Here is a 12,659-nt window from a genome sequence, read left to right on the forward strand (position 1 = left end):
TTGCCCCATATTCCAGCACTTGCAACCTTTTTCCCAGTGACGTTGCTCGAATCCAAGCTTGTATTCTCTTCTCTATAGCGCACACCCCCCGGGGTGCACATAGATGGTTCACCAGGCTAATCAGCTTTGGTTTCTTTTGGGAGTTTTTTTAAACGCATCAGCTCTAGAGAGGAGAATATGAGTTACTGGGCTCTTTGGCAGCTGCCCAGTGTTTTTCAGTAACCACTTGCCGTGAAAATCACACTTCGTTCCTGATATGCTGTACAGCAGCATGTGATTGGATGTGCTGTGGTCTTTGCCATGGTGGTTGGGGTTTTGATTTCATTTTTTGTTTTGTTTTCTTTTTATTTAGAAGAATGGGTGGAGAACATCTCACCTGTTTAATAGTTCTCTCGAGCATACAACAATTGCAGTCTCGAAATCCACTCTTTCTTCAGTATTATTTTCTTTTTCTTTTAGTTTTGTTTTTGTATTTGGGTGGGTGGGAAGGGTTTTTTGCTGCCCTGATGTATCAATGTTATTGATCTGGGCTGCGTTTCTCAAAAGCGTTGTGAACCAAGTTGATCATAGAGACCATTGGTGTTGTTGGTTCTACGATCTATTTGGGTTTACAATGTTTTTGGGAAACGCAGCCCTGTTCAGTGTTGGGGATACATCGGTCTGGGTTTGTGGGTGGGAGGGAAATGGAGAGAATTGGTTTCAAAAATTCAAATAAACAATTTGGGAGCTCAGGGTAAGGAAATTTGACCTCCAAACTTTGCCCTTAATTTTTTTTTTCTAAACTTGGATACTGCAGATTAAATGACGAACTGAATGACAAACCAAATTTTAAAAAAATAATCTAAAGTCAATTTTTTTTTTTTCACCTTTTCAATTTGGGTAATTTCAATTGGCTTTTTTTCTCAGTGATGCTGAATTTTAAAGATTTGAGATGTGTAAAAGTGCAATGGTTAACATCTGTGATTGTTTTTGTTTGGAAAATAAAGCTCACTGAAGTTCCACTTGTGTTTAAGGTGTCTTTTTTGCTGAGTTTCTGATGACATAAATTCATTGTTTTGCTGTGTGAATTTAATGTGAAGTGTTAGACCTTTGACAGTATGTTTGTGCTGTATGCTGCCTTCACATGCTATCGGAAGTTCTCTACTTCCCACTTCTGAAGTCATGAGTACCAGCTCATTGCTTTCAAATTGACTTGAGGGCTTTCATGTTAAAAAAAAAATTAACTAGGAAACTAGTATTTATGATAATTCTGATAGCATGTGAAGGCAGCATTAGTCTCTATAAATGTCGGTTTCCAATACTGCTTTGTCTCACTAGATGTCAGCATTTTGAGCTTTGATTTTATTCCTTAAATTCCTCTTATGAAACATTTTCATGCTGCCCCTAGTAACAATCTGCATACTCGTATCTGATCGCTGAGTACAGGCTAGGTGTATAATTCTCTGGAAATGACAAATGAGTCATCACTGTAGTATGATTTAAACTGACCTATAACCCTCCAATCATTAGTAAACAGAACACAGAGCTATATAAAACTCAGGCTCCAGTTTACTGCCTGTTCATTACTACTGGCTATCGATAATTCAGCTCACCAAGATGCACTGCTTAATTGTGACAGTCTTTTCCTCCATCCTTTTCTCTTTTGGTGACCTGCTTCTGGCACCTTGTGACAGGTTAGTTCCCATAACCGCCTTCACTGCTGAACTCTGAGCAGCTTTTTTTGAATTGTCCAATGAGATGACTGCATTAAATATTAAGCTGTATATATTAGTGATTAAGACTTGCACATGAACACTTACATTTGCAAAGCTGTCTTTGTGTTGCTTTGTTTATGTGAACTTTGGTTCTTTTCCTTATGATATAAGATGAGCTTTGAAGATGGTCCTCACCGTATTTAAAAAGACTTCAACAGTCACCAGATGGTATTGTCATGGCTGAACTTTGAGTCAATGACAAGGCAGGAGGAGTATTGAATGCTGAAAAGCTGAGCTTTGAACCTTTGTTAAAGAAGAGCTGTAGAGAAAGTTGTTGATCTTGGTTTTCACGAGCTTAACCTGTGAGTGCCAGACAAACTATCATGTTACCCTTGTGCATTAGTTGCCTGACATGTGTTTGCTGCCACCAGTCCGATCTACTGCACAGGAGAAGTCCTGCGACAGGTCCAGATGGCGAAACTGTTTGATGATGACAAGTACTTTGTAGATATGAAGTTGACTACAGTTCCTGGTGAGTCAAACGTGTTTGATTTCTGATGCTCATCTGAAAAGCTCTAGGCCTGTGATTTCCTGTGCTCTCTGCTATTCCCCTGCTAACCCATAGAGGTCGTTGTGGAGGCTTTTGCAAATCTGACCTCAGGGTTCCCAAACAAGACAGTCCCATCCTCAGAGCTACAGAAGTTCCTGCAAACATACTTTGAAGAGCCGGGGAAGGAGTTTGAGAAGTGGACTCCTCCAGACTGGCATTCAAAGTAAGAACGTTTTTTTTTTTGTGTGGACAATGAGTTATCATTCCAGTCTGTATGATTTTCTTGGAACACAAAAGGAGGATCTTTGCATGGTGTGGTGCTTGAAGCCTTTGTCAACATTCACTTAAAGGGATAGTTCACCCAAAAATGAAAATTCTGTCATTTACTCACCCTCAAGTTGTTCCAAACCTGTATGAGTTTCTTTGTTCTGCTGAACACAGAAGAATGTTTGTAACAAAGCAACCATTGACTACCATAGTAGGAAAAAAAATACTATGGTAGTCAATGGTTGCTCTATCTGCTTGGTTACAAACATTCTTCTAAACATCATCTTTTGTGTTCAGCAGAACAAAGAAACTCATACAGGTTTGGAACAACTTGAGGGTGAGTAAATGATGATAATTTTCATTTTTCGGTGAACTTTCCCTTTAAAGTATATGGAAAGAGCAGCCTGGACATTCTGCAAAATTAGGTTGCACTTTATTTTAAGGTGTCCTGGTTACAGTGTAATTATACATCTAAGTACTGAGTAATAGTAACAAGTACTTACTATAGGCTTATGGTTAAGATTAGGGTGTGTTGCATGTAATTATGCATAATTTACTGTTATTACTATAGTAACTACATGTAACGTGTAACAAAGACACTGTAAAATAAAGTGTTAACCAAAATGACTCCTTTTGTGTTCCACTGAAGAAACTAAGTCATGCGAGAGAAATGCATCCAGTAAATTTGATTGTTGTTCCCTGTTCCACAGACCGAAATTCTTATCCAGGGTGTCTGACTCAAAATATCGCAGTTGGGCTGAAGAACTGCACGGATTGTGGAAGTCCCTTGGTCGAAAGGTAAATGGTTTTCACTAATATACGTTGAAAATCAAAATTGGTGTAGAAACCATATTCACTCAGAAATTGCTAGTTTATTTCAGAATTAATTACGAAGAAATGTCAATTAACACATTGAATTAAGTGTGAAAATTAAGAAGAAAGACTGAAATTTTTGTCTGGCTATCACCAGACCAAGCTCAATTTAAGATTGAACATTGGTCTGGGGAGTCTGCTATGTATTTTCTACTGCACAAGAGGCGTGATAAATGAGCATAGTTTAAATGACTCTGTATGCAATTGGATAGTCCTTCAACCAATCAGACCACAAGAGGCATGATCAACGGGCAACGACCTATCACTTCTCTATCCATCATCGTGTTAAACCCGCCAATAGCGTGCCAGGTGGATAAGCTAGTCTGTGATTGGTTCCCGCAAAAGTGTAACAGAAGCAGTAGAAATGAATGTACAGGTTTCCAGACTGAGCTGCAGGGCGAAATCAAATTGCCGGCAGATCAGGCTGGGTTTACCCAGTCTATTAAAATTGTGTAAAACTCCATCAATATTTGTTTTATTTACAACTTCAAAAATCAATCTTTTTTTTTTTTTAACACTGTATTGGACTGTGTAACTACCGAATATTTTTCTTATTACTATACACGTATCTGTGCAGATCCGTGATGATGTCAGAGACCACCCAGAGCTGTACTCGCAGATTTACACCCCACACCCAGTCGTCGTGCCTGGTGGCCGCTTTAGGGAACTCTATTACTGGTTTGTCTCTCTCTTTATCAAATACATACACACAAGTATTTACACAATAATTAGTGGTACTTGCTAATGCCAATATCCCTGTTATTGCTCATACTCACACACTGTATCCAAGTACTTGTTGGAACAAGTTTTCAGTGACCAGCGATTCAGACATGCTATAGCCAGTGTTGGTCTAAAAAAAAGCAATCAGTTACTAGCTACTAATAACATCTCACTACATCAGTGTTATTAGATTACTGTACTAATTGTGACCCTGGACTACAAAACCAGTCATAAGGGTCAACTTTTTAAAATTGAGATTTATACATAAAGCTGAATAAATACGTTTCCATTGATTTATGGTTTGTTAGGATATGACAATATTTGGCCGAGATGCAACTATTTTAAAATCTGGAATCTGAGGGTGCAAAAAAATCCAAATATTGAGAAAATCGCCTTTTAAAGTTGTCCAAATGATGTCCTTAGCAACGCATATTACTAATAATATTTTTATATGTATTTACAGTAGGACATTTACAAAATATCTTCATGGAACATGATCTTTACTAAATATCCTAATGATTTTTGGCATCAATAATTTTAACCCATGCAATGTATTGTTGGCAATTGCCACAAATATACCTATGCGACTTATGACTGGTTTTGTGGTCCAATTACTCTACTCTAGTATTGCATTACTTATTACTTTCTAAATCCCATATCAACATCGACCAGTTGAACAAAACAAGGATAGACATGAAACTGCTCGTTTAATTCTTTCAAATAAATAATATAGACTTGCATCAATTATTCTTGAACTGACCAAAGTATTTAAAGAGAGATGGTTTCAATAAAAAATAATAATTTTAACATTAGACGTTAAATTTAGTTGTTAAGCCCACTGTTTTATATAGAATTGTTCTAGTTTATACAGTTTTTAATGCAGTTACATCAGAAGTAACTGTAATTACAGGAAAAAAATAAGAGTAATCCCTTACTTTACTTTTTCAAGGGAAAAGTAATTAAATTACAGTAATTAATTACTTAGTAATGCATTACACCGAACCAAGTGTACCACACAAGTCCTGAAAAAAGTGAAGCCAAAGCATCTCGATCGCCCCCAGGTGGCTGGATGCAGTATAGGTCATAAACCCCGCCCTCTCCGTGAAATGTAATGGTGCATAAACAAACTAAAAACAATCAAATTACATTTCAAATACATATTTTCCAAAGATGTGTTTTGTCATTTTAGGTTGTTTTTATCACGCTGATGTAAGTTCAAGTGTTCATTCTTTAAAGGGTAACTAAACCCCAGCTCAGCGCTTAACTCCACCCACTGGCAATATTTGAAAAATGCTGGAAAAGTGGTTTACTTTATCAAGTAAACTTTCAGCCGACCGCCTTCTGTGGAAAAGTGTTGAATGTTGACAGTGTAACTCAAGATGCGTACGTGACGTCATGACGAGCGAACCTGGTCGCGTTAGTCTTTCGATCGGCAGGGGAACTTTCAACAATTTTTCCATAAATTGAACAGGGAAGGCGGTCGGCTGAAAGTTTACTTGATAAAGTTTTAAATATGGATATTTTTCTAACACAAACGCATCGATTCGCTTCAGAAGGCCTTTATTAACACCCCGGAGCTGCGTGGAGCACGTTATTTGACGGACAGATGCATTTTTATGGACTTCAAAAACAGAGCAACTATTACTGCAATTCTTGGATTTAGCCTGGAATTTTGTAATATAACTCAGATTTTATTTGTCTGAAAGAAGAATGTCATATACACCTAGGATGACTTGAGGGTGAGTAAATCATGGGCTAATTTTCATTTTTGGGTGAACTATCCCTTTAACCCAACCCCATCCCTAAACCTACCCATTTGTGTATTATATGATATAAAACACAGGATATAACCGGCAGATGCGACTACATGCTCAATTTATTAAAAAAAGTACAAATATTCAAAGTGTTCCGTGGCCAAGCGATTGATTTGTGTGAAGGAAATCCCCAAAAGCGATCACCGTCTCCATCCGCCATAGATCATGAACACACAAAATTTCACAAATTGCCGCCCGTTGCATCAGTTTTCATAGTGAAATTGCATTGGCTCTCGTATGTCTCGTAACCAATTACGTCAGCTTTAATTGTAAAAGGTCATTGGCTCTCGTGTGTCTTGTGGCCGATTGCGTCATGCTAATGAGTCGGCTGTATTATTTGAATGAAATAGGAATGAAGACATTGTATGACTTCAGAAGACTTGGAATGCAGCATGAGTTAATACTTTTATACTGTTTTTGGTCAGTTTTTGCAATAAATACCTGTGACTGTACTTGTATTTGCTGTTACATGTTTTATATTGTTTAGAAGTGGGTAGGTTTAGGGTAGGAGTTGGGTTAGTTGCTCAAAAATATAAAAGTAGCCTTTAAATATTAATAAAATAATGTCTGCTTTTACAAATGCAAAGAATAAAATGCGTCTTGATCTGATGCATTGGGTAAACAACTGAAATGAATGGAGCACCCAGCGCGTCGATATAGTGACGCCTAGGGGCACCTTTAGCATCTTCATTGTGACGCGGAAGGCACTTGACCATGCTTCGGATTTTGACGCCCTGGGAGTGTGACTGGGTTGGCATGCACCTAACAATGGTCATAGCAAATCAGTAGATAGTTTTCTTTTAAAGGATTAGTTCACCCAAAAATGTTTATTCTGTCATTTAATTGAAGCGTCGTGAGGGCTTTGTTTGCACAAAAAAAACACAATTTACCACTTAATTTACAAAATATTAATCTCCAACGCAGTGCCTGTTCTCGCGTCAACACAACACACATGGTGACAAGGCAGTGCCCTAAAAAATTATGCACAACACCCTCACATCGTCATGCTGAGTTCTGCAATGGCAAGAACCACTCATGGTTTCTTCAGGAAATGTAATAATCAAGTTAATTCTGTTTTTGTTATTCAGGGACTCATATTGGGTAATAAACGGCCTCCTTTTGTCTGAGATGACTGAGACAGCTCGAGGAATGATTCTGAATTTCATGTTCCTTGTGGAAAGGTGCACTCTTTTTTTTTCAAACGCACACTCACACATAGATAGATGTACTGCAGCTCTAAATAGCATTTTAACCATTTTAAATAGTCAATTAAATGCTGTGCCAAACACGCCACACACCCGTTTTATTAAAACAAGACCACTAAATAACACTAAAGGAAGATTTCACTTCAAATTCTTTCATTGTTATTTTCCCTCACGTTGTAATCTGTTTGCTGTATTCTTTGGTTGAACTAAGTATTATTGTCCCAGTTTGTGAAATTTAATTATATAAAATTGTATTATATTAAATTTGATCCCTTCACTCCCATTTAGATACGGCTTTGTCCCAAACGGTGGTCGAGTTTATTATGAGCGCCGCAGTCAGCCTCCCTTCCTTCCTATTATGGTGGAAAGCTTCTATGAGGTCACCGGAGACAAAGACTTCCTCAGGTAACCTTTCCTACTAAATTGCCTTCCTGCAGGGTTGTTGAATATTGAGGTGTTGCGCTCGGCCGCACTGAACAACACCTCTGCGCCGCATGTGATCTTTGTGTGTTTAGGCAGGTTTTGCCAGCACTGGAAAGAGAGTACAGCTTTTGGATGCAGAATCGCTCTCATGTTGTGGCGATAAATGGACTGACCCACACCCTGAATCGATATAATGTACCGGTGGACAGGCCCAGGTGAGACTATGCATTAACACTCAGGGTCACCCCAAAAGAAAAAAATACTTATTACACTATATTGCCAAAAGTTTTGGGACACCCCTCCAAATAATTGAATTCAGGTGTTCCAATCACTTCCATGGCCACAGGTGTATAAAATTAAGCACCTAGGCATACAGACGCTTCTACAAACGTTTGTGAAAGAATAGGTCGCTCTCAGGAGCTCAGGGAATTGAAGCGGGGTACCGTGATAGGTTGCCACCTGTGTAACTGTTAGTGGTATTATAACAAATGTGGATGCAATTGGGAACAACAGCAACTCAGCCATGAAGTGGTAGGCCACGTAAAATCCCTGAGTGGGGTCAGCGCATGCTGAGGCGCACAGTGGGCAGAAGTCGCCAACTTTCTGCAGAGTCAAGAACTACAGACCTCCAAACTTTGTGTGGCCTTCAGATTAGCTCAAGAACAGTGTGTAGAGAGCTTCATGGAATGGGTTTCCATTGCCGAGCAGCTGCATCCAAGCCTTACATCACCAAGTGCAATGCAAAGCGTCGGATGCAGTGGTGTAAAGCACGCCGCCACTGGACTCTAGAGCAGTGGAGATGTGTTCTCTGGAGTAACGAATCACGCTTCTCTGTCTGGCAATCTGATGGATGAGTCTGGGTTTTTGGTGGTTGCCAGGAGAACGTTACTTGCGGTAAGGGTGCCAAGTGTAAAGTTTGGTGGAGGGGAGATTATGGTGTGGGGTTGTTTTTCAGGGTTTGGGCTTGGCCCCTTAGTTTCAGTGAAAGGAACTCTTAATGCTTCAGCATAAGACATTTTGTACAATTTCATGCTCCCAAATTTGTGGGAACAGTTTGGGGACGGCCCCTTCCTGTTCCAACATGACCATACACCAGTGCACAAAGCGTCGGTCCATAAAGACATGGATAAGCGAGTTTGGTGTGGAGGAACTTGACTGGCCTGCACAGAGTCCTGACCTCAACCCGATAGAACACCTTTGGGATGAATTAGAGCGGAGACTGCGAGCCAGGCCTTCTCGTCCAACATCAGTGCCTGACCTCAGAAATGCGCTTCTAGAAGAATGGTCAAAAAGTCCCATAGACACACTCCTAAACCTTGTGGAAAGCCTTCCCAGAAGAGTTGAAGCTGTTATAGCTGCAAAGCGTGGACTCCATATTAAACCCTACGGATTAAGAATGGGATGTCATTAAAGTTCATGTGCATGTATAGACAGACGTCCCAAAACTTTTGGCAATATAGTGTATTTTACATAAAGAAATAATGGCTTTTTTTCCGATTGCTTTTTTATTTAGCCATTATTTTGGGGGAAATTAAGCACATTTCCCTTCAAATTCTCATTATTGCAATGCATTTTTTTGTGTTTATAATTATTCTTAGTGGTGTCTGTCATTTGACAATCTTATTACTGTAATTACTTATTACTGTTATTGTTGTAATACACTGTTACAGTATTATAATGAGAAAATACTGCAATACAATGTTTTTATTAGTATCTGTGTGTATTCTTTTTGTATTATTTAATTACTATTATAATACTGTGAATTAGTTTGTATTTATTTAATTTCATTGGATGTTTTATTAGTTTTTATTTTTAAATGTCTATGTATATAGTTTATTCAAGTTTTAGAACATCATGGTAAACTAAAAGAAAATAATAAATGTAGCTTTGACAACTAGCTGAAATAAAACAAGTTGTTTGTTTTGTTTCAAATAACGATTTTTTTTAATGGTTTTAGTAAACCATAATAAGCCTACATAAAACATTAACATTAATATTTTGTTGAATTGTTTACTAAATCAGCTTCAATTTAAAGGGGTCATGAACTGCATTGTTTTATAATGTTTCCTGGGGTGCACTTATAGTGTTAATATTTTTACATCACAAATGGTCATAATTTAGAAATAAAAGGCGTTTTTCCTACCATGATTTTAGCCTCTGATTTGATCGCTGTTTCAAGTCTGCTGTGAGACTTCAGTGTAAACGCCCACAGCTGTGATTGGCCACCATCTTGGCATATGTAGCTAAGTATTACATGTGGAACCTTCAAACTTTTAGCACGTTTTTACTATTACAGCTCTCAAGGTTAACTAATCGTGAAAAGTGTTGATTATAGCATATTTGGAATTATATTTTAGATTGTGGCATGAAAGGTTGCATTGATGAGCATTGTAGCCGATCACAGACATGTTGAGCGCATGAATGTAGTGATCTCATCATTGCAACTTGATTTCTGCACACTATCGAATGTTTTCATCACAACTAACAGTGCAAACACAATGTAAATAAGAGATTTGTTGATTTATTACGTGAGTTTTGGTGAGAGTCATTGATAAACTTGCGCTTGATTGACAGCTCCAGCGAATGCAAAGGGAGTGTTCTTTGATTGCGTTCTATTTGTAATTTAATCACAGTTTAAATAACAGATTATTTTCATCCTACTAATGCTGCGTTCACACCAAACACGAATAGAGCGTCTGGCGCGAGTGATTTCAATGTTAAGTCAATGGAAAGGCGCGTTGACGCGCGTCTGGAGGTCTCACGGCGCGTTTCGCGTGCCGCGAAGGACGCGAATCCGCCTCGTCCGCGCGTCCAGTTCGCGCGAATTGGCCGCGAATTTGGCCGCGAATTGGACGCACATTGGACGCAAATTTAGCGTCTTTCGCGATACGCGCGTTACACGCGAATGGTGCTTTTGTGCATTCACGCGTTTGAAGCGAATTCGCGTCTGACGCCCGAGTTGAAAAATTTGAACTTTGGCGTCAATTCGCGCCGCGTTAACCAATCAGGAGCCTGCTTGCTGCTGTCAAGTGGTAAAGTGACGTGTATGAGAAACCCTGCATAAATTAAAAATAGTACTATTGTGTCACAAAATGTAGTTTTAAGACTTTTTCAGGTGGGAATGTAGTTGTTTAAAGCTCAAATCTGTGGTTTATTTATAAAGAGAGCGCCTATTTAAAAAAAATAATCTTGGTTTATTTATAAAGAGAGCGCCTATTTAAAAAAAAATAATCTTGTGTTTTTGGAGTTGTGAGATCCAGGCGATCACCGGGCAATCACTGCTCATAACCCCGGCGAAGGCAGCCTTTCCTTGGCCAGTCCTTCTGCCGTCTGCCGCTGGCTCTGATGTCCTGTAGTGGCTCGTCTTGTGTGGATCTAACGGCCGAGCTTTGCTCTCATGAATCTATAATTTGTTGTCTGCCAAATCGTTTTGACTGAGGGCAAAGAGAAGTTTCATAACTTTATATTTTAAGGATATTTAAATATACATGCAGTGAAGATAATGTAGGAGTTGCCTGGACCACATTTGTGTGGCTATTAATGCTTAATATATATGTTTAATGAAAATGAAGAGGCAGAGTGGTGTTTTATGTCATATTTCTCCTGGAGTGCCTTGAACGCGCGTCAATTTCGCTTCCAACGCTCGATTTCTACGCGCGTCCAATTCTCTGCGGACGCGCGAATGCATTTAAAGTGTTCGCGCGTGAAACTAGACGCGGTAGACGCGATTTTGACGCTCTATTCGCGTTTGGTGTGAAGTTGAGCGTTTAGTCTCTGGTTTGATTTACTGACACATGCCTAGCATTAGGTTATATTTATTGATGTATATTTATACCAGTAATCCTGTATCACTCATCTCTCCTTGTCATCTCACTAACACGCCAGTGGGTGGAGCCAAAGTTGCATCGATGAAGTAGGCGTTGATTTTCTCCTGTAAACTTCTTTCACCTATCAAAGATTGGGCACATTCCACGACGAGTCGTTCTCTGGGCTTGGTTACAATAAAAGCATTTTTTTTTGACTAACAAGGAAGCTTTCGGTTCTGAAACTTACAGGATATTCTTATAGTATGATGACCTCATGTCAAAAGCTCAAGGAAAATGTTATTTCTCAGTTCATGACCCCCTTAAGGCAGTATAACAATTCTCATTGCAGTGATACAAAAATCTAAATAATAATCTCACTATTATTATTATTATTACAGTGATTCTCAATATTGTAATAAATTAAAACATCTGGATGCTTTACAATATAGAAATCTGTGACTATTTGCAGGCCTGAGTCCTACAGTGATGATGTTGAACTGGCTGATGGTCTCTCAACAGGTAGGAATCCAGGGGCTTGATTCAGGAATCATTACACTGCATTCAAGTTCATTCTCACTAATATTTAGATGCCTACAGGTGCCACAACAAGATAAACATTAAAATGGATCTCATTAAAGGAATACGTCACCCAAAAATGAACATTTTGTCATTTACTCACCCTCATGTTGTTCCAAACACGTATGAGTCTCTCTCTTCTGTTGAACACAAAATAAGATATTTTGAAGAATGTTGGTAATCAAATAGTTGACTGTAGCCATTGACTTCCATAGTATTTTTTTTCCCTACTATGGAAGTCAATGGCTACTGTCAACAATCTTTAAAATTTCATCTTTTGTGTTCAACAGTAGAGAGAAACTCATGGGTTTGGAACAACATGAGGGTGAGCAAATGGGTATTTTTGGGTCAACTATCCCTTTAAAGTGCCCCTATTATGCTTTTTCAGATATTACCTTTCATGTAGTGTGTAATACAACTGTTTGTGGATGTAAACTAAACGTCTGATAAGTTTTAAAGTGCATGATATTATTGTCTTGCAAAAGATTTTCAATTTGGAACTGCCTGGAACGAGTCGTCAGCAGTGTTGCCAACTATTTTCAATGGAAAGTAGCTGTTTTCTCTCTTAATCCATGCTCCCATACTGTATTTTAATATAAGTTTTAACCGAATGTCCAATAAAGCTTTTCTCATTTACATATTTTCTGTCATACAACAGAATGAGTTTGGTATGGTGATACTGACTACATGTTAACCAGCAATCCAAAAAGGGTTGTTGTTGTTTTTTCGCT

At 38.6% G+C, this 12,659-nt stretch overlaps 1 protein-coding gene across 1 annotated transcript in view; it reads left to right on the forward strand.

Moving 5' to 3' along the window:
* Positions 1–1,596: 1,596 nt before the first annotated feature.
* Positions 1,597–12,659, forward strand: part of treh (trehalase (brush-border membrane glycoprotein)) — a gene marked incomplete at its 5' end in the record, with an annotated part of 28,321 nt that continues 17,258 nt past the window's right edge. Inside the window, 9 exons of the mRNA XM_079825721.1 lie at positions 1,597–1,673; positions 2,126–2,226; positions 2,320–2,467; positions 3,222–3,309; positions 3,962–4,062; positions 7,007–7,099; positions 7,412–7,528; positions 7,639–7,761; positions 11,822–11,871. Of these exons, the coding sequence (XP_079681847.1) occupies positions 1,597–1,673; positions 2,126–2,226; positions 2,320–2,467; positions 3,222–3,309; positions 3,962–4,062; positions 7,007–7,099; positions 7,412–7,528; positions 7,639–7,761; positions 11,822–11,871 (898 nt within the window). The remainder of the gene's footprint in view (positions 1,674–2,125; positions 2,227–2,319; positions 2,468–3,221; positions 3,310–3,961; positions 4,063–7,006; positions 7,100–7,411; positions 7,529–7,638; positions 7,762–11,821; positions 11,872–12,659) is intronic.

This window comes from Gobio gobio, assembly GCF_949357685.1.
Source record: "Gobio gobio genome assembly, chromosome: 9".
Taxonomy (NCBI): domain Eukaryota; kingdom Metazoa; phylum Chordata; class Actinopteri; order Cypriniformes; family Gobionidae; genus Gobio; species Gobio gobio.